Source organism: Salvelinus alpinus, chromosome 3, assembly GCF_045679555.1.
Source record: "Salvelinus alpinus chromosome 3, SLU_Salpinus.1, whole genome shotgun sequence".
NCBI classification, from domain to species: domain Eukaryota; kingdom Metazoa; phylum Chordata; class Actinopteri; order Salmoniformes; family Salmonidae; genus Salvelinus; species Salvelinus alpinus.
This window is the reverse complement of record NC_092088.1, coordinates 2,688,774-2,711,156: the sequence shown is the minus strand read 5'-3', so window position 1 is coordinate 2,711,156 and position 22,383 is coordinate 2,688,774. Positions and strand designations below refer to the sequence as shown.

The 22,383-nt window shown below is 45.9% G+C and overlaps 1 protein-coding gene across 4 annotated transcripts in view; it reads right to left on the bottom strand.

Moving 5' to 3' along the window:
- Window positions 1–6,382: 6,382 nt before the first annotated feature.
- Window positions 6,383–22,383, bottom strand: part of lyst (lysosomal trafficking regulator) — a 323,436-nt gene continuing 307,435 nt past the window's right edge. For all 4 annotated transcript variants that reach the window (XM_071391269.1, XM_071391271.1, XM_071391270.1 and 1 more), the window contains 5 exons: window positions 20,190–20,288; window positions 15,214–15,353; window positions 15,032–15,129; window positions 12,978–13,134; window positions 6,383–7,856 (listed from right to left, as the gene is read on the bottom strand). In XM_071391269.1, coding sequence (XP_071247370.1) covers window positions 7,646–7,856; window positions 12,978–13,134; window positions 15,032–15,129; window positions 15,214–15,353; window positions 20,190–20,288 — 705 coding nt within the window. In that variant the 3' untranslated portion in view covers window positions 6,383–7,645. The remainder of the gene's footprint in view (window positions 7,857–12,977; window positions 13,135–15,031; window positions 15,130–15,213; window positions 15,354–20,189; window positions 20,289–22,383) is intronic.

Genomic DNA, 22,383 nt, shown 5'->3' with positions numbered 1-22,383 from the left:
TGTTGGGGGGGCTGTCTGTATAGCTGGGGAAGATGTTTCAGGAGATATGGTGTGTTGGGGGGGCTGTCTGTATAGCTGGGGAAGATGTTTCAGGAGATATGGTGTGTTGGGGGGCTGTCTGTATAGCTGGGGAAGATGTTTCAGGAGATATGGTGTGTTGGGGGGGCTGTCTGTATAGCTGGGGAAGATGTTTCAGGAGATATGGTGTGTTGGGGGGCTGTCTGTATAGCTGGGGAAGATGTTTCAGGAGATATGGTGTGTTGGGGGGCTGTCTGTACAGCTGGGGAAGATGTTTCAGGAGATATGGTGTGTTGGGGGGGCTGTCTGTATAGCTGGGGAAGATGTTTCAGGAGATATGGTGTGTTGGGGGGGCTGTCTGTACAGCTGGGGAAGATGTTTCAGGAGATATGGTGTGTTGGGGGGCTGTCTGTATAGCTGGGGAAGATGTTTCAGGGGATATGGTGTGTTGGGGGGCTGTCTGTATAGCTGGGGAAGATGTTTCAGGAGATATGGTGTGTTGGGGGGCTGTCTGTATAGCTGGGGAAGATGTTTCAGGAGATATAGTGTGTTGGGGGGCTGTCTGTATAGCTGGGGAAGATGTTTCAGGAGATATGGTGTGTTGGGGGGCCGTCTGTACAGCTGGGGAAGATGTTTCAGGAGATATGGTGTGTTGGGGGGGCTGTCTGTATAGCTGGGGAAGATGTTTCAGGGGATATGGTGTGTTGGGGGGTCTGTCTGTATAGCTGGGGAAGATGTTTCAGGAGATATGGTGTGTTGGGTGGCTGTCTGTATAGCTGGGGAAGATGTTTCAGGAGATATGGTGTGTTGGGGGGCTGTCTGTATAGCTGGGGAAGATGTTTCAGGAGATATGGTGTGTTGGGGGGGCTGTCTGTATAGCTGGGGAAGATGTTTCAGGAGATATGGTGTGTTGGAGGGCTGTCTGTATAGCTGGGGAAGATGTTTCAGGAGATATGGTGTGTTGGGGGGGCTGTCTGTATAACTGGGGAAGATGTTTCAGGAGATATGGTGTGTTGGGGGGGGGGGCTGTCTGTATAGCTGGGGAAGATGTTTCAGGAGATATGGTGTGTTGGGGGGGCTGTCTGTATAACTGGGGAAGATGTTTCAGGAGATATGGTGTGTTGGGGGGGGGGGGCTGTCTGTACAGCTGGGGAAGATGTTTCAGGAGATATGGTGTGTTGGGGGGGCTGTCTGTATAGCTGGGGAAGATGTTTCAGGAGATATTGTGTGTTGGGGGGGCTGTCTGTATAGCTGGGGAAGATGTTTCAGGAGATATGGTGTGTTGGGGGGGCTGTCTGTATAGCTGGGGAAGATGTTTCAGGAGATATGGTGTGTTGGGGGGGCTGTCTGTATAGCTGGGGAAGATGTTTCAGGGGATATGGTGTGTTGGGGGGTCTGTCTGTATAGCTGGGGAAGATGTTTCAGGAGATATGGTGTGTTGGGTGGCTGTCTGTATAGCTGGGGAAGATGTTTCAGGAGATATGGTGTGTTGGGGGGCTGTCTGTATAGCTGGGGAAGATGTTTCAGGAGATATGGTGTGTTGGGGGGCTGTCTGTATAGCTGGGGAAGATGTTTCAGGAGATATGGTGTGTTGGGGGGGCTGTCTGTATAGCTGGGGAAGATGTTTCAGGAGATATGGTGTGTTGGGGGGGCTGTCTGTATAGCTGGGGAAGATGTTTCAGGAGATATGGTGTGTTGGGGGGGGGGGGCTGTCTGTATAGCTGGGGAAGATGTTTCAGGAGATATGGTGTGTTGGGGGGGCTGTCTGTATAGCTGGGGAAGATGTTTCAGGAGATATGGTGTGTTGGGGGGGCTGTCTGTATAGCTGGGGAAGATGTTTCAGGAGATATGGTGTGTTGGGGGGGGGGGGCTGTCTGTATAGCTGGGGAAGATGTTTCAGGAGATATGGTGTGTTGGGGGGGCTGTCTGTATAGCTGGGGAAGATGTTTCAGGAGATATGGTGTGTTGGGGGGGGGGCTGTCTGTATAGCTGGGGAAGATGTTTCAGGAGATATGGTGTGTTGGGGGGGCTGTCTGTACAGCTGGGGAAGATGTTTCAGGAGATATGGTGTGTTGGGGGGGGGGGCTGTCTGTATAGCTGGGGAAGATGTTTCAGGAGATATGGTGTGTTGGGGGGGCTGTCTGTACAGCTGGGGAAGATGTTTCAGGAGATATGGTGTGTTGGGGGGGGGGGGGGCTGTCTGTATAGCTGGGGAAGATGTTTCAGGAGATATGGTGTGTTGGGGGGCTGTCTGTATAGCTGGGGAAGATGTTTCAGGAGATATGGTGTGTTGGGGGGCCGTCTGTATAGCTGGGGAAGATGTTTCAGGAGATATGGTGTGTTGGGGGGCCGTCTGTATAGCTGGGGAAGATGTTTCAGGAGATATGGTGTGTTGGGGGGCCGTCTGTATAGCTGGGGAAGATGTTTCAGGAGATATGGTGTGTTGGGGGGCTGTCTGTATAGCTGGGGAAGATGTTTCAGGAGATATGGTGTGTTGGGGGGCTGTCTGTATAGCTGGGGAAGATGTTTCAGGGGATATGGTGTGTTGGGGGGGCTGTCTGTACAGCTGGGGAAGGTGTTTCAGGGGATATGGTGTGTTGGGGGGCTGTCTGTACAGTTGGGGAAGATGTTTCAGGGGATATGGTGTGTTGGGGGGCTGTCTGTACAGCTGGGGAAGATGTTTCAGGGGATATGGTGTGTTGGGGGGCTGTCTGTATAGCTGGGGAAGATGTTTCAGGAGATATGGTGTGTTGGGGGGCTGTCTGTATAGCTGGGGAAGATGTTTCAGGAGATATGGTGTGTTGGGGGGCTGTCTGTATAGCTGGGGAAGATGTTTCAGGAGATATAGTGTGTTGGGGGGCTGTCTGTATAGCTGGGGAAGATGTTTCAGGAGATATGGTGTGTTGGGGGGCTGTCTGTATAGCTGGGGAAGATGTTTCAGGAGATATGGTGTGTTGGGGGGCTGTCTGTACAGCTGGGGAAGATGTTTCAGGGGATATGGTGTGTTGGGGGGAGGGGGGGCTGTCTGTATAGCTGGGGAAGATGTTTCAGGAGATATGGTGTGTTGGGGGGGCTGTCTGTACAGCTGGGGAAGGTGTTTCAGGGGATATGGTGTGTTGGGGGGCTGTCTGTACAGTTGGGGAAGATGTTTCAGGGGATATGGTGTGTTGGGGGGCTGTCTGTACAGCTGGGGAAGATGTTTCAGGGGATATGGTGTGTTGGGGGGCTGTCTGTATAGCTGGGGAAGATGTTTCAGGAGATATGGTGTGTTGGGGGGCTGTCTGTATAGCTGGGGAAGATGTTTCAGGAGATATGGTGTGTTGGGGGGCTGTCTGTATAGCTGGGGAAGATGTTTCAGGAGATATAGTGTGTTGGGGGGCTGTCTGTATAGCTGGGGAAGATGTTTCAGGAGATATGGTGTGTTGGGGGGCTGTCTGTATAGCTGGGGAAGATGTTTCAGGAGATATAGTGTGTTGGGGGGCTGTCTGTATAGCTGGGGAAGATGTTTCAGGAGATATGGTGTGTTGTGGGGCTGTCTGTATAGCTGGGGAAGATGTTTCAGGAGATATGGTGTGTTGGGGGGCTGTCTGTATAGCTGGGGAAGATGTTTCAGGAGATATGGTGTGTTGGGGGGCTGTCTGTATAGCTGGGGAAGATGTTTCAGGAGATATGGTGTGTTGGGGGGCTGTCTGTATAGCTGGGGAAGATGTTTCAGGAGATATGGTGTGTTCGGGGGCTGTCTGTATGGCTGGGGAAGATGTTTCAGGAGATATGGTGTGTTGGGGGGCTGTCTGTACAGCTGGGGAAGATGGGTTGGCTATACGGTTGCATATGGGGTAGAGGGCAAGGTGAGTATGCAGCACAGGGGATGTTCCTTTTTTAAAGGGGGTGGAGGGGAGGTTTATAATGAAATGAGGATGTATCATTAAAGACAAAAAGTCTCTCTCTCTCTCTCTCTCTTGCCTCTCTCTATCGCCTCCCTCTTGCCTCTCTCGCCTCCCTCTATCGCCTCTCTCTCCCTCTCTCTGATTGTGTAGTAGTGAAGATATACACTCATTCAATTAATTGCTAATTACCAGGGTGTTTTGATGTCTCCTGGGATGTTGCAGCAGCTCCCCAGTGGTCTGTAATCCTGGCAGCAGGAGCTCGAGTGGGAGACTAGAGGAGAGCTCAGAGGACAGACTACACTGCTGTCTGGATCAAGTCACTACTTTTACAGGGCTGTGAGAGGAGAAGAGAGCTCAGAGGACAGACTACACTGCACTCTCTTATCTGTCTGGATCCAAATACTACTAAGATGAACTAGAGGATGAACTCTAGTTCAACTCTGGTTCTCCGCCTCCAAAGGAAAGGTACTCTGAGCTAGAATGACATCTATGTGACGATGGGATATTTTTTCCTCTCCTACGATATTTTACATTTTCAGCAAGCTGTAAGAATCAGTTGATGTCTGTAAGAATCAGTTGATGTCTGTAAGAATCAGTTGATGTCTGTAAGAATCAGTTGATGTCTGTAAGAATCAGTTGATGTCTGTAAGAATCAGTTGATGGCTGTAAGAATCAGTTGATGGCTGTAAGAATCAGTTGATGGCTGAAAGAATCAGTTGATGGCTGCAAGAATCAGTTGATGGCTGCAAGAATCAGTTGATGTCTGTAAGAATCAGTTGATGTCTGTAAGAATCAGTTGATGTCTGTAAGAATCAGTTGATGTCTGTAAGAATCAGTTGATGTCTGTAAGAATCAGTTGATGTCTGTAAGAATCAGTTGATGTCTGTAAGAATCAGTTGATGTCTGTAAGAATCAGTTGATGGCTGTAAGAATCAGTTGATGTCTGTAAGAATCAGTTGATGTCTGTAAGAATCAGTTGATGTCTGTAAGAATCAGTTGATGGCTGTAAGAATCAGTTGATGTCTGTAAGAATCAGTTGATGTCTGTAAGAATCAGTTGATGTCTGTAAGAATCAGTTGATGTCTGTAAGAATCAGTTGATGTCTGTAAGAATCAGTTGATGTCTGTAAGAATCAGTTGATGTCTGTAAGAATCAGTTGATGGCTGTAAGAATCAGTTGATGTCTGTAAGAATCAGTTGATGTCTGTAAGAATCAGTTGATGTCTGTAAGAATCAGTTGATGGCTGTAAGAATCAGTTGATGGATGTAAGAATCAGTTGATGTCTGTAAGAATCAGTTGATGTCTGTAAGAATCAGTTGATGTCTGTAAGAATCAGTTGATGGCTGTAAGAATCAGTTGATGGCTGTAAGAATCAGTTGATGTCTGTAAGAATCAGTTGATGGCTGTAAGAATCAGTTGATGGCTGTAAGAATCAGTTGATGGCTGTAAGAATCAGTTGATGTCTGTAAGAATCAGTTGATGGCTGTAAGAATCAGTTGATGGCTGTAAGAATCAGTTGATGGCTGAAAGAATCAGTTGATGGCTGCAAGAATCAGTTGATGGCTGCAAGAATCAGTTGATGTCTGTAAGAATCAGTTGATGTCTGTAAGAATCAGTTGATGTCTGTAAGAATCAGTTGATGTCTGTAAGAATCAGTTGATGTCTGTAAGAATCAGTTGATGTCTGTAAGAATCAGTTGATGTCTGTAAGAATCAGTTGATGGCTGTAAGAATCAGTTGATGTCTGTAAGAATCAGTTGATGTCTGTAAGAATCAGTTGATGTCTGTAAGAATCAGTTGATGGCTGTAAGAATCAGTTGATGTCTGTAAGAATCAGTTGATGTCTGTAAGAATCAGTTGATGTCTGTAAGAATCAGTTGATGTCTGTAAGAATCAGTTGATGTCTGTAAGAATCAGTTGATGTCTGTAAGAATCAGTTGATGTCTGTAAGAATCAGTTGATGGCTGTAAGAATCAGTTGATGTCTGTAAGAATCAGTTGATGTCTGTAAGAATCAGTTGATGTCTGTAAGAATCAGTTGATGGCTGTAAGAATCAGTTGATGGATGTAAGAATCAGTTGATGTCTGTAAGAATCAGTTGATGTCTGTAAGAATCAGTTGATGTCTGTAAGAATCAGTTGATGGCTGTAAGAATCAGTTGATGGCTGTAAGAATCAGTTGATGTCTGTAAGAATCAGTTGATGGCTGTAAGAATCAGTTGATGGCTGTAAGAATCAGTTGATGTCTGTAAGAATCAGTTGATGTCTGTAAGAATCAGTTGATGGCTGTAAGAATCAGTTGATGGCTGTAAGAATCAGTTGATGGCTGCAAGAATCAGTTGATGGCTGCAAGAATCAGTTGATGTCTGTAAGAATCAGTTGATGTCTGTAAGAATCAGTTGATGGCTGTAAGAATCAGTTGATGGCTGCAGTGCATTGGAGGCAGCAATTTCAGACCAGTAAACACAAGGACAAAACTCGACAGCAGATCATTCTCAGCTTTCATTGATAATAACAAATAACGACAACAGCACTCTAAGGAAGCCAATGCAAAAACAAAGTGAAAACAAAATGACACAAGAAACAGGATTGATACAAGGCAGGAAACAGGGTTGATACAAGGCAGGAAACAGGATTGATACAAGGCAGGAACACAAGGAACACAATGGAGTTAGTGCTTTCAAGCTCTCACACACACATCCATCCACACACCCCTGCACCCATCCACACCCATCCATGCATCCCCCTCCGTCTCCTTAATTCCAGCATGCAAGAAGAGGCCTTTCTTAGGGCACAGGGCAGGACATTACAGGCAACACAACCCACGTCATCCCAGATCCCCCTAGCTGGTCTACGTAGTCTAGAGTTCAGAGTGGCCAGGAAGGGTCTCTCAGACCCCACAGGGCCATGCAGGGTCATCTCCAGGTAGGTGACAGATATGCAGTGTGCCCCTGTAACTGAAGCTTGTCCTAGTCTCTCAGGAACAAAAGCCATCAGTCAGGTGACTCATGCAGAGAGAGACATACGTCGGCCGTAGAGGAGAGACGGGGACGGGTCTTCAACCCTCTGCTCTGGCTTTGGATTGGTCAGACACTAGCAGAGGCGGGGCCTTCAGCCCTCTGGTCTGACTTGGGATTGGTCAGATGTTATGTAGCAGCTCACCAGGACAGTCCAAACAACCAATCAAGTCATCAGCAACACATTTCAGAAGGAAGGAACACTATTACCACGACAACAAAACCAAAACATTCCAAAAGCAAATAAAATGTATATCTAGATGTCTTTAATATCATATCTTAGCTTCATGTTAACAGCCGCTAGTCTGCTCGCACGGAAATGGCTGTAGGGTCTTAGGGTCTGAGCTGAGGGCTTTGATTGGTCGTCTGCAGCATGTTGACATGTCCGTCTCCCGGCGGGGGGAGGGAAGGGGACTGACTGCTCATGGAGAGGTTCAGGCTGTTCCGTCCGCCTGGAGAACTGTGGTTATTGTAGTTTCGTCCCAGGGTTGTCTGGAGCAATGCGTCAGAAGAGAAGAGAACTATGGGTATTGTAGTTCTAACTCTCAACATGCCAGGAGGTCTGGGGGCTGCCATACTAGCAGAGGACTGTGGGTATTGTAGTTCTGTCCCTCATGCGGTCTCTCAGGGTAGTCTGGGGCCATGCGTCAGAAAAGGACTATGGGTATTGTAATCATGTCTCTCAGGAGGATTGTGGGTAGTGTAGTCGTTCAAGGCCCTAGTCTGTCAGCTGGCAGCGTAGCTAGAGAGGAAGCTGTAGAACATGGGGAGTTTCATCCTCTGCTGGTCTCTCCTACACCAGGCCATGACCGTCCCCTCACTGTTAGCGGTGTAGAGGTGGTGGCCGTCACAGGAATACGTCAGGCTGATGATAGGCTTGTTCGACTTGGGGAAGGTGATCTCTCTCACTGGCTTCAAGTCCCAGGTGCTCCACAGCCTGAATGGTTGTGACGAGAGGAAAAAGGAAGACCTTTGTTATTTAACATTTATTCAGGAAGCCACATTCATTCAGATTCAGAACGTCTTTATGTCACTACCCAGGTTTCCATCCAATTGAGCGACAGTTTTTCCACGCGCATATTAAAACATTTGCATATAAACAATATGTGCATTTTCCCAGAAGAGCTGTTTTTCCATCAGATTGATTTGTTGCAGATAAAAGGACGTGAACAGAAAGATATCTTGTACAGAATAAAAAATACAACTTAAAATGGGTTTCCATCTCAAATGTTTTTCTTATATAATGAATGTGCCCACTCTGGTATTGGTACGTTCTCTCTAGCCAACAGAGATAGTGTGGGTAGGCTACATACAGTTCCTTCAGGAAGTATTGGTACGTTCTCTCTAGCCAACAGAGATAGTGTGGGTAGGCTACATACAGTTCCTTCAGGAAGTATTGGTACGTTCTCTCTAGCCAACAGAGATAGTGTGGGTAGGCTACATACAGTTCCTTCAGGAAGTATTGGTACGTTCTCTCTAGCCAACAGAGATAGTGTGGGTAGGCTACATACAGTTCCTTTAGGAAGTATTGGTACGTTCTCTCTAGCCAACAGAGATAGTGTGGGTAGGCTACATACAGTTCCTTCAGGAAGTATTGGTACGTTCTCTCTAGCCAACAGAGATAGTGTGGGTAGGCTACCTACAGTTCCTTCAGGAAGTATTGGTACGTTCTCTCTAGCCAACAGAGATGGTGTGGGTAGGCTACCTACAGTTCCTTTAGGAAGTATTGGTACGTTCTCTCTAGCCAACAGAGATAGTGTGGGTAGGCTACATACAGTTCCTTCAGGAAGTATTGGTACGTTCTCTCTAGCCAACAGAGATAGTGTGGGTAGGCTACATACAGTTCCTTCAGGAAGTATTGGTACGTTCTCTCTAGCCAACAGAGATAGTGTGAGTAGGCTACATACAGTTCCTTCAGGAAGTATTGGTACGTTCTCTCTAGCCAACAGAGATAGTGTGGGTAGGCTACATACAGTTCCTTCAGGAAGTATTGGTACGTTCTCTCTAGCCAACAGAGATAGTGTGGGTAGACTACATACAGTTCCTTCAGGAAGTATTGGTACGTTCTCTCTAGCCAACAGAGATAGTGTGGGTAGGCTACATACAGTTCCTCCAGGAAGTATTCACACCCCTTGACTAATTCCACATTTTGTTTTGTTAGTCTGAATTCAAAATGGATTAAAAATTTAATAAATTCTCACCCATCTACACACAATACCCCATAATGACACAATGAAGACATGTTTTTAGACATTTTGGTAAATGTTTTGAAAATGAAATACAGAAATATCTAATTTACATAAGTATTCAACCCCAAACTCTGTGCTTCTACAGAGTCAAAACTTTGTAGAAGCACACATTTGGCAGCGATTACAGCTGTGAGTGTTTCTGGGTAATTCTCTAAGAGATGTCAGTCTTTCTGGATAAGGCTCTAAGAGCTGTGAGTCTTTCTGGGTAAGGCTCTAAGAGCTGTGAGTCTTTCCGGGTAAGGCTCTAAGAGCTGTGAGTCTTTCCGGGTAAGGCTCTTAAGAGCTGTGAGTCTTTCCGGGTAAGGCTCTAAGAGCTGTGAGTCTTTCCGGGTAAGGCTCTAAGAGCTGTGAGTCTTTCCGGGTAAGGCTCTAAGAGCTGTGAGTCTTTCCGGGTAAGGCTCTAAGAGCTGTGAGTCTTTCCGGGTAAGGCTCTAAGAGCTGTGAGTCTTTCTGGGTAAGGTTCTAAGAGCTGTGAGTCTTTCTGGGTAAGGCTCTAAGAGCTGTGAGTCTTTCTGGGTAAGGCTCTAAGAGCTGTGAGTCTTTCCGGGTAAGGCTCTAAGAGCTGTGAGTCTTTCTGGGTAAGGCTCTAAGAGCTGTGAGTCTTTCCGGGTAAGGCTCTAAGAGCTGTGAGTCTTTCCGGGTAAGGCTCTAAGAGATGTGAGTCTTTCCGGGTAAGGTTCTAAGAGCTGTGAGTCTTTCTGGGTAAGGCTCTAAGAGCTGTGAGTCTTTCTGGGTAAGGCTCTAAGAGCTGTGAGTCTTTCTGGGTAAGGCTCTAAGAGCTGTGAGTCTTTCTGGGTAAGGCTCTAAGAGCTGTGAGTCTTTCTGGGTAAGGTTCTAAGAGCTGTGAGTCTTTCTGGGTAAGGCTCTAAGAGCTGTGAGTCTTTCTGGGTAAGGTTCTAAAAGCTGTGAGTCTTTCCGGGTAAGGTTCTAAAAGCTGTGAGTCTTTCCGGGTAAGGTTCTAAGAGCTGTGAGTCTTTCCGGGTAAGGCTCTAAGAGATGTGAGTCTTTCCGGGTAAGGCTCTAAGAGCTGTGAGTCTTTCCGGGTAAGCCTCTAAGAGCTGTGAGTCTTTCCGGGTAAGGTTCTAAGAACTGTGAGTCTTTCTGGGTAAGGCTCTAAGAGCTGTGAGTCTTTCTGGGTAAGGCTCTAAGAGCTGTGAGTCTTTCTGGGTAAGGCTCTAAGAGCTGTGAGTCTTTCTGGGTAAGGCTCTAAGAGCTGTGAGTCTTTCCGGGTAAGGTTCTAAGAGCTGTGAGTCTTTCTGGGTAAGGCTCTAAGAGCTGTGAGTCTTTCTGGGTAAGGCTCTAAGAGCTGTGAGTCTTTCTGGGTAAGGCTCTAAGAGTTGTGAGTCTTTCTGGTTAAGGCTCTAAGAGCTGTGAGTCTTTCTGGGTAAGGTTCTAAGAGCTGTGAGTCTTTCTGGGTAAGGTTCTAAGAGCTGTGAGTCTTTCTGGGTAAGGCTCTAAGAGCTGTGAGTCTTTCTGGGTAAGGCTCTAAGAGCTGTGAGTCTTTCTGGGTAAGGCTCTAAGAGCTGTGAGTCTTTCTGAGTAAGGCTCTAAGAGCTGTGAGTCTTTCCGGGTAAGGCTCTAAGAGATGTGAGTCTTTCCGGGTAAGGCTCTAAGAGATGTGAGTCTTTCCGGGTAAGGTTCTAAGAGCTGTGAGTCTTTCTGGGTAAGGCTCTAAGAGCTGTGAGTCTTTCTGGGTAAGGCTCTAAGAGCTGTGAGTCTTTCTGGGTAAGGCTCTAAGAGCTGTGAGTCTTTCTGGGTAAGGCTCTAAGAGATGTGAGTCTTTCTGGGTAAGGTTCTAAGAGCTGTGAGTCTTTCTGGGTAAGGCTCTAAGAGCTGTGAGTCTTTCTGGGTAAGGTTCTAAGAGCTGTGAGTCTTTCTGGGTAAGGCTCTAAGAGCTGTGAGTCTTTCCGGGTAAGGTTCTAAGAGCTGTGAGTCTTTCTGGGTAAGGCTCTAAGAGATGTGAGTCTTTCCGGGTAAGGCTCTAAGAGCTGTGAGTCTTTCCGGGTAAGGTTCTAAGAACTGTGAGTCTTTCTGGGTAAGGCTCTAAGAGCTGTGAGTCTTTCTGGGTAAGTCTCAAAGAGCTGTGAGTCTTTCTGGGTAAGGCTCTAAGAGCTGTGAGTCTTTCTGGGTCTAACAGCTTTCCGCACCTTGATTATGCAACATTTACCCATTATTATTTTCAAAATTCTTCAAGATCTGTCAAATTGGTTGTTGATCATTGCTAGACAGACATATTCAGTTATTGCTATAGATTTTCAAGTAGATTTAAGTCAAAACTAAGTCAAAACTAACTTGGCCACTGTATATTTGGCCTTGTGTTTTAGATTATTGTCCTGCTGAAAGGTGAATTAATCTCTGTGTCTGGTGGAAAGCAGACTGAACCAGGTTTTCCTCTATTTTGCCTGTGTTTAGCTCCATTCTGTTTATTTTCTATCCTGAAAAACTCCTCAGTCCTTAATGATGACACGCCTACCCATAACATGATGCAGACACCACTATGCTTGAAAATATGGAGAGTGGTACTCAGTAATGTGTTGTATTGGATTTACCTCAAACATAACACTTTGTATTCCGGACATAAGTTAATTTCTTTGTCACATTTCCTGTAGTATTACTTTAGTGCCTTGTTGCAAACAGGATGCATGTTTTGGAATATTTTTATTCTGTACAGACTTCCTTCTTTTCACTCTGTCATTTATGTTAGTATTGTAGAGTAACTACAATGTTGTTGATCCATCCTCAGTTCTCTTATCACAGCCATTAAACTCTAATGGTTTTAAAGTCACCATTGGCCTCATGGTGAAATCCCTGAGCGGTTTCCTTCCTCTCCGGCAACTGAGTTAGGAAGGACCCCTGTATCTCTGTAGTGACTGGGTGTATTGATACACCATCCAAAGTGTAATTAATAACTTCATCATGCTCAAAGGAATATTCAATATCTGTTTTTTTAAGTTGACCCATCTACCAATAGGTGCCCTTCTTTGAAAGGCATTGGAAAACCTCTGGGTCTTCGGAGTTGAATCTGTGTTTGAAATTCGCTGCTTGACTGAGCCCTTACAGATAATTGTATGTGTGGGGTACAGAGATGAGTTAGTCATTCAAAAATAATTTTAAACACTATTATTGCACACAGAGTGAGTCCATGACACTTATGTGACTTGTTAAGCACATTTTGACTCCTGAACTTATTTAGCCTTGTCATAACGAAGAGGTCGAATACTTATTGACTCAAGACATTTCAGCTTATAACTTGAAATAATTTACATTTTGTAACAACAAAATGTGGACAAGTCGAGGGGTGTGAACACTGTCTGAAGGCTCCGCACACGAGGAGATGATTATGGAGAAAGAGACTTATCTGATTATGGAGAAAGACTTTTATCTGATTATGGAGAAAGACTTTTATCTGATTATGGAGAAAGACTTTTATCTGATTATGGAGAAAGAGACTTTTACCTGTCAAACGGCAGCCAAAGGAGCATCAACACCAAAATCATCACGTCAATCAAAGTTTATTTGTTCAGAAAGGCGTTTCCGCCACAATTTCTCACATAATTAATTTTACCGTCACAAAAAAGTATCCCACCTTGTCTAATGTATTTAGTTTTTTCGACATTTGGAAAGTTTATAGAGAAATTTGAGGTTTCCATCAGGCATGTTGTGACATTCTCTATCCAACATGTACTTTCCTCACGTTAAAAGTTTGGAAGGAAACCTGGGTAATGCTGGACAATTTGTTTACAGCAGCATAAAAACACACACATTAAAAACAGCCACGAGGAAACTCGTACAGACAGGAAGCTGCTCACCTGACCACTCCGTTCTCCAGGCCCCCTGTGATGACGTTGACAGACACTCCCTCCGGCTGATTGGAGAACGCCACAGAGCAGATGATCTCGCGACAGTGGACGTGGCCAATCAGATCGCCGTTCACAGTCCACAACCGTAGGTCACTGCCCCCGCCCACTGGATGTACACAATGACATCATAGGTTAGAGGATGAGTGATACACGCAGGCAGTCAGTCAGACTCACAGGCAGTCAGACAGACACGCAGGCAGTCAGACAGACACGCAGGCAGTCAGACAGACACGCAGGCAGTCAGACAGACACACAGGCAGTCAGACAGACACGCAGGCAGTCAGTCAGACTCACAGGCAGTCAGACAGACACAGGCAGTCAGACAGACACGCAGGCAGTCAGTCAGACTCACAGGCAGTCAGACAGACACGCAGGCAGTCAGCCAGACTCACAGGCAGTCAGTCAGACTCACAGGCAGTCAGCCAGACACAGGCAGTCAGACAGACACGCAGGCAGTCAGACAGACTCACAGGCAGTCAGTCAGACTCACAGGCAGTCAGCCAGACACAGGCAGTCAGACAGACACACAGGCAGTCAGACAGAAACACAGGCAGTCAGACAAAAACACACTAGACTATTTTATATACAGTAACAGATAGGTCCTCCCACTAGACTATATACAGTAACAGCCAGGTCCTCCCACTAGACTAGACTATATACAGTAACAGCCAGGTCCTCCCACTAGACTAGACTATATACAGTAACAGCCAGGTCCTCCCACTAGACTAGACTATATACAGTAACAGCCAGGTCCTCCCACTAGACTAGACTATATACAGTAACAGCCAGGTCCTCCCACTAGACTATATACAGTAACAGACAGTTCCTCCCACTAGACTATATACAGTAACAGACAGGTCCTCCCACTAGACTATATACAGTAACAGACAGGTCCTCCCACTAGACTAGACTATATACAGTAACAGACAGGTCCTCCCACTATTCTATATACAGTAACAGACAGGTCCTCCCACTATTCTATATACAGTAACAGACAGGTCCTCCCACTAGACTAGACTATATACAGTAACAGACAGGTCCTCCCACTAGACTATATACAGTAACAGACAGGTCCTCCCACTATTCTATATACAGTAACAGACAGGTCCTCCCACTAGACTATATACAGTAACAGACAGGTCCTCCCACTAGACTATATACAGTAACAGCCAGGTCCTCCCACTAGACTAGACTATATACAGTAACAGCCAGGTCCTCCCACTAGACTATATACAGTAACAGACAGGTCCTCCCACTAGACTATATACAGTAACAGCCAGGTCCTCCCACTAGACTAGACTATATACAGTAACAGACAGGTCCTCCCACTAGACTATATACAGTAACAGACAGGTCCTCCCACTAGACTATATACAGTAACAGACAGGTCCTCCCACTAGACTATTCTATATACAGTAACAGACAGGTCCTCCCACTAGACTATATACAGTAACAGCCAGGTCCTCCCACTAGACTATATACAGTAACAGCCAGGTCCTCCCACTAGACTAGACTATATACAGTAACAGCCAGGTCCTCCCACTAGACTATATACAGTAACAGACAGGTCCTCCCACTAGACTATATACAGTAACAGCCAGGTCCTCCCACTAGACTAGACTATATACAGTAATAGACAGGTCCTCCCACTAGACTATATACAGTAACAGACAGGTCCTCCCACTAGACTATATACAGTAACAGACAGGTCCTCCCACTAGACTAGACTATATACAGTAACAGACAGGTCCTCCCACTAGACTAGACTATATACAGTAACAGACAGGTCCTCCCACTAGATTATATACAGTAACAGACAGGTCCTCCCACTAGCCTATATACAGTAACAGCCAGGTCCTCCCACTATTCTATATACAGTAACAGCCAGGTCCTCCCACTAGACTATATACAGTAACAGACAGGTCCTCCCACTAGACTATATACAGTAACAACCAGGTCCTCCCACTAGACTAGACTATATACAGTAACAACCAGGTCCTCACCTGAGTCACAGACCGTAGCGATGTCCCCTGTGGTCTCACTGGCAGACACTGCGGTCACCGGGCTCTTGTGACCCGTCAGGCTCTGGACATAACACAACCTAACAAGACAAACAGGTGATTACGTTTTCTGTCTTCCATGAATAAAGCCGGGTCATTGTCAGCAGGCCACCACGTACACCCACCTGTTGAGGTCCCAGAGGATGCATGTTCCGTCCCTGGACACAGAGATAAGGATACTGTATGGTTTACACACATGGAGGCTGGTCACCTCGGAGCTGTGGCCATACAGGTGGACCTGGGACTCTACCTCCATCTCTGTAGGCTGCAGGAAAAGACGCACAGAGGAAGAGGAGGGAGTTATACACAGGGAGGAGGAGGAAGAGAAGGGAGTTATACACAGCGAGGAGGAGGAGGGAGTTATACACAGGGAGGAGGAGGAGGAAGAGGAGGGAGTTATACACAGGGAGGAGGAAGAGGAGGGAGTTATACACAGGGAGGAGGAGGAAGAGGAGGGAGTTATACACAGGGAGGAGGAAGAGGTGGGAGTTATACACAGGGAGGAGGAGGAAGAGGAGGGAGTTATACACAGGGAGGAGGAGGAAGAGGAGGGAGTTATACACAGGGAGGAGGAAGAGGAGGGAGTTATACACAGGGAGGAGGAAGAGGAGGGAGTTATACACAGGGAGGAGGAAGAGGAGAGAGTTATACACAGGGAGGAGGAAGAGGAGGGAGTTATACACAGGGAGGAGGAAGAGGAGGGAGTTATACACAGGGAGGAGGAAGAGGAGGGAGTTATAACACAGGAACATAAGAAAGAAACACAAGACCAAACCTAAAAGCATAGAGAATGACACATGGTTTGATGATGATGGAGAAATCTAAGGAAGTCATTGAGAAATATATCTAATCAAAGACACAGCGAACCAGACAACACAAACATACACCTTCAATATGGAGAAACACTGAAGCAATACAAACACAGGAACAGAAAATCAGCTGGATGGAATTGAGGAATCCATCAAACCACTTCTGGGAAAACTGGAATAAATTAAACAAACCTCATCATGAGGAACTGGCTCTCCAAAATGGGGATATGTGGAGAAATCACTTTGCAACCCTCCACAGCAATATAACAAAGAGCCCTGAACAAAAATATAAATATATCACCTATTGGAAAGACACCACAAAAAAATCTAAGTAAACTTCAATACTATTTGTCTCTAAACAGACAGTACATGGTGTCAGACTATCTGACCACTGTGACTGATAGAAAACTGAAGAAAACACTGACTAGGTACAGACTCAGAGAGGACAGTCTGGCTATAGAGACCGGTCGTCACAGACAAACCTGGCTGCCCAGAGAGGACAGTCTGGCTATAGAGACCGGTCGTCACAGACAAACCTGGCTGCCCAGAGAGGACAGTCTGGCTATAGAGACCGGTCGTCACAGACAAACCTGGCTGCCCAGAAAGGACAGTCTGGCTATAGAGACCGGTCGTCACAGACAAACCTGGCTGCCCAGAGAGGACAGTCTGGCTATAGAGACCGGTCGTCACAGACAAACCTGGCTGCCCAGAGAGGACAGTCTGGCTATAGAGACCGGTCGTCACAGACAAACCTGGCTGCCCAGAGAGGACAGTATGGCTATAGAGACCGGTCGTCACAGACAAACCTGGCTGCCCAGAGAGGACAGTCTGGCTATAAAGACCGGTCGTCACAGACAAACCTGGCCGCCCAGAGAGGACAGTCTGGCTATAGAGACCGGTCGTCACAGGAAAACCTGGCTGCCCAGAGAGGACAGTCTGGCCATAGAGACCGGTCGTCACAGACAAACCTGGCTGCCCAGAGAGGACAGTCTGGCTATAGAGACCGGTCGTCACAGACAAACCTGGCTGCCCAGAGAGGACAGTATGGCTATAGAGACCGGTCGTCACAGACAAACCTGGCTGCCCAGAGAGGACAGTCTGGCTATAGAGACCGGTCGTCACAGACCAACCTGGCTGCCCAGAGAGGACAGGCTGTGCTCACTCTGCTCCAAGGGGGAGGTAGAGACAGAGCTGCATTTCCTATTACACTGTGACAAATACTCAGACCTAAGAGAATATTTCTTTCCCAAAATTATAATGCTATACAAAGAATTCGAAACTATAAAAGATGAAGAAAAAATCTAATATTTATTGGGTGAAAAGCCAAAATGTGCAGTTTTGGCAGCCAAATATGTGTCCTCCTGCCACAACCTGAGGGACAGCCAGTGAAAAGTACAATGTAATGATGATAATATTTCCCATCTTGTTTTGTTTTGTCTTTCATACCATGTCATGTGTCTTCTCAGTCATGTTGACACTGGTCTACTACCAGGTCATGTGTCTTCTCAGTCATGTTGAGACTGGTCTACTACCAGGTCATGTGTCTTCTCAGTCATGTTGACACTGGTCTACTACCAGGTCATGTGTCTTCTCAGTCATGTTGACACGGGTCTACTACCAGGTCATGTGTCTTCTCAGTCATGTTGACACTGGTCTACTACCAGGTAATGTGTCTTCTCAGTCATGTTGACACTGGTCTACTACCAGGTCATGTGTCTTCTTAGTCATGTTGACACTGGTCTACTACCAGGTCATGTGTCTTCTCAGTCATGTTGACACTGGTCTACTACCAGGTCATGTGTCTTCTCAGTCATGTTGACACTGGTCTACTACCAGGTCATGTGTCTTCTCAGTCATGTTGACACTGGTCTACTACCAGGTCATGTGTCTTCTCAGTCATGTTGAGACTGGTCTACTACTGTTGATTTAATGTATTGTTGTTCTGATTAATATTGTTGTTGTTGTTAATGGTAATCCCATGTCCACTACTACTATTATTATTGCTGTTGGTCCCACCATGTATTTATATATAAATATATATATATATATTATTTTTTCGATATGTATACTTTGACAATGTAAGTAATAATGCCATGTCAATAAAGTCAATTGAATTGAAACAGAGAGAGACAGAGAGAGAGAGAGACAGACAGAGAGAGAGACAGAGAGAGAGAGAGAGAGAGAGAGTATGCACTGTGGGGGTCTAGAGGGAGGGATAATGGTAGGTCAGTGGGTGTTGATGTGGAGGCGGACGGATGGAAGGATGGAGAGAGGAGGATGGCTGGAGGGTGACTGAGGGTGTTGCCATGGAGACCCACGGTACTGTACTCAATGTGGTGCTGGTAAAGAGAGAGAGAGAGAGAGAGAGAGAGAGAGAGAGAGAGAGAGAGCGAGAGAGAGACAGAGAGAGCGAGAGAGAGACAGAGAGAGCAAGAGAGCGAGAGAAAGAAGGAGAGAGCGAGCGAGAGAGAGAGAGAGAGAGAGAGAGAGAGAAAGAGAGAGAGAGAAAGGGAAAGAGAGAGAGAGTGAAAGGGAAAGAGAGAGAGAGAGTGAAAGGGAAAGAGAGAAAGAGGGGAGAGAGGGAGAGAGAGAGAGAGAAAAGGGAGAGAGAGAGAGAGAGAGAGAGAAAAGGGAGAGAGAGAGAAAGGCAGACCTGGCTCTCAAGAGAAGACAGGCTATGTGCACACTGCCCACAAAATGAGGTGGAAACTGAGCTGCACTTCCTAACCTCCTGACAAATGTATGTCCATAATAGAGACACATATTTCCCTCAGATTACACAGATCCATAAAGAATACAAAAACAAAAAAATCGAGCACACAGCCATGCAATCTCCATAGACAAACATTGGCAGTAGAATGGCCTTACTGAAGAGCTCAGTGACTTTCAACGTGGCACCGTCATAGGATGCCACCTTTCCAACAAGTCAGTTCATCAAATTTCTGCCCTGCTAGAGCTTCCCCGGTCAACTGTAAGTGCTGTTATTGTGAAGTGGAAATGTCTAGGAGCAACAACGGCTCAGCCGTGAAGTGGTAGGCCACACAAGCTCACAGAACAGGACGCGGAGTACTGAAGCGCGTATCTGTCCTCAGTTGTAACACTCACTACCGAGCTCCTAACTGCATCTGGAAGCAACATCAACACAATAACTGTTCGTCTGGCGCTTCATGAAATGGTTTTCCACGGCAGAGCAGCCGCACACAAGTCTAAGATCACCATGCGCAATGCCAAGTGTCGGCTGGAGTGGTGTAAAGCTCGCCGCCATTGGACTCTGGAGCAGTGGAAACGCCATCTGGCAGTCCGATGGATGAATCTGGGTTTGGTGGATGCCAGGAGAACGCTACCTGCCCCAATGCATAGTGCCAACTGTAAAGTTTGGTGGAGGAGGAATAATGGTCTGGGACTGTGTTTCATGGTTCGGGCTAGGCCCCTTCGTTCCAGTGAAGGGAAATCTTAACGCTACAGCATACAATGACATTCTAGACGATTCTGTGCTTCCAACTTTGTGTTAACAGTTTGGGGAAGGCCCTTTCCTGTTTTAGCATGACAATGCCCCTGTGCACATAGCGAGGTCCATACAGAAATTGTTTATCGAGATCGGTGTGGAAGAACTTGACTGGCCTGCACAGAGCCCTGACCTCAACCCCATCAAACACCTTTGGGATGAATTGGAACGCCAACTGCGAGCCAGGCCTAATCACCCAACATCAGTGCCTGACCTCACTAATGCTCTTGTGGCTGAAGCAAGTCCCTGCAGCAATGTTCCAACATCTAGTGGGAAGCCTTCCCAGAAGAGTGGAGGCTGTTATAACAGCAATGTTCCAACATCTAGTGGAAAGCCTTCCCAGAAGAGTGGAGGCTGTTATAGCAGCAATGTTCCAACATCTAGTGGAAAGCCTTCCCAGAAGAGTGGAGGCTGTTATAGCAGCAATGTTCCAACATCTAGTGGAAAGCCTTCCCAGAAGAGTGGAGGCTGTTATAGCAGCAATGTTCCAACATCTAGTGGAAAGCCTTCCCAGAAGAGTGGAGGCTGTTATAGCAGCAATGTTCCAACATCTGGTGGAAAACCTTCCCAGAAGAGTGGAGGCTGTTATAGTAGCAAAGGGGGGAACCAACTCCATATTAATACCCATGATTTTGGAATGAGATGTTGGACATGCAGGTGTCCACATACTTTTGGTCATGTAGTGTGTATATCTACATTGAGAGAGAGATGCTTGTACTACTCACAGTAGTAGACATGCAGGTGTCCACATACTTTTGGTTATGTAGTGTGTATATGTACTACTCACAGTAGTAGTATTGAAGCGGTTAATGTAGGCCGTGATGACTCCACATCTACTGCCGGTGAACAGCTGACATCCATCAGACACCCAGGCACACGCTGTTACCTAGAGAGAGAATGATTAACGTTTACCTGGTGTAGTGGAGAGCAACATGTGAAGTGATAAAGACTAGATACAATAGTTTACCTGGTGTAGTGGAGAGCAACATGTGAAGTGATAAAGACTAGCTACAGTAGTTTACCTGGTGTAGTGGAGAGCACCATATGAAGTGATATTAAAGACTAGCTACAGTAGTTTACCTGGTGTAGTGGAGAGCAACATGTGAAGTGATAAAGACTAGATACAATAGTTTACCTGGTGTAGTGGAGAGCACCATATGAAGTGATAAAGACTAGCTACAGTAGTTTACCTGGTGTAGTGGAGAGCACCATATGAAGTGATATTAAAGACTAGCTACAGTAGTTTACCTGGTGTAGTGGAGAGCACCATATGAAGTGATATTAAAGACTAGCTACAGTAGTTTACCTGGTGTAGTGGAGAGCACCATATGAAGTGATAAAGACTGGCTACAGTAGTTTACCTGGTGTAGTGGAGAGCACCATATGAAGTGATAAAGACTAGCTACAGTAGTTTACCTGGTGTAGTGGAGAGCACCATATGAAGTGATAAAGACTAGGTACAGTAGTTTACCTGGTGTAGTGGAGAGCACCATATGAAGTGATATTAAAGACTAGCTACAGTAGTTTACCTGGTGTAGTGGAGAGCACCATATGAAGTGATATTAAAGACTAGCTACAGTAGTTTACCTGGTGTAGTGGAGAGCACCATATGAAGTGATAAAGACTAGCTACAGCAGTTTACCTGGTGTAGTGGAGAGCACCATATGAAGTGATAAAGACTAGGTACAGTAGTTTACCTGGTGTAGTGGAGAGCACCATATGAAGTGATAAAGACTAGCTACAGTAGTTTACCTGGTGTAGTGGAGAGCACCATATGAAGTGATATTAAAGACTAGCTACAGTAGTTTACCTGGTGTAGTGGAGAGCACCATATGAAGTGATAAAGACTAGCTACAGTAGTTTACCTGGTGTAGTGGAGAGCACCATATGAAGTGATAAAGACTAGCTACAGTAGTTTACCTGGTGTAGTGGAGAGCACCATATGAAGTGATAAAGACTAGCTACAGTAGTGTACCTGGTGTAGTGGAGAGCACCATATGAAGTGATAAAGACTAGCTACAGTAGTTTACCTGGTGTAGTGGAGAGCACCATGTGAAGTGATAAAGACTAGCTACAGTAGTGTACCTGGTGTAGTGGAGAGCACCATATGAAGTGATAAAGACTAGCTACAGTACTTTACCTGGTGTAGTGGAGAGCACCATGTGAAGTGATAAAGACTAGCTACAGTAGTTTACCTGGTGTAGTGGAGAGCACCATATGAAGTGATATTAAAGACTAGGTACAGTAGTTTACCTGGTCTAGTGGAGAGCACCATATGAAGTGATAAAGACTAGCTACCGTAGTTTACCTGGTGTAGTGGAGAGCATCATATGAAGTGATATTAAAGACTAGCTACAGTAGTTTACCTGGTGTAGTGGAGAGCACCATATGAAGTGATAAAGACTAGCTACCGTAGTTTACCTGGTGTAGTGGAGAGCATCATATGAAGTGATATTAAAGACTAGCTACAGTAGTTTACCTGGTGTAGTGGAGAGCAACATGTGAAGTGATAAAGGCTAGCTACAGTAGTTTACATGGTGTAGTGGAGAGCATCATATGAAGTGATATTAAAGACTAGCTACAGTAGTTTACCTGGTGTAGTGGAGAGCACCATATGAAGTGATAAAGACTAGCTACAGTAGTTTCCTGGTGTAGTGGAGAGCATCATATGAAGTGATATTAAAGACTAGCTACAGTAGTTTACCTGGTGTAGTGGAGAGCACCATATGAAGTGATAAAGACTAGCTACAGTAGTTTACCTGGTGTAGTGGAGAGCACCATATGAAGTGATAAAGACTAGCTACAGTAGTTTACCTGGTGTAGTGGAGAGCACCATATGAAGTGATAAAGACTAGCTACAGTAGTTTCCTGGTGTAGTGGAGAGCATCATATGAAGTGATATTAAAGACTAGCTACAGTAGTTTACCTGGTGTAGTGGAGAGCACCATATGAAGTGATAAAGACTAGCTACAGTAGTTTCC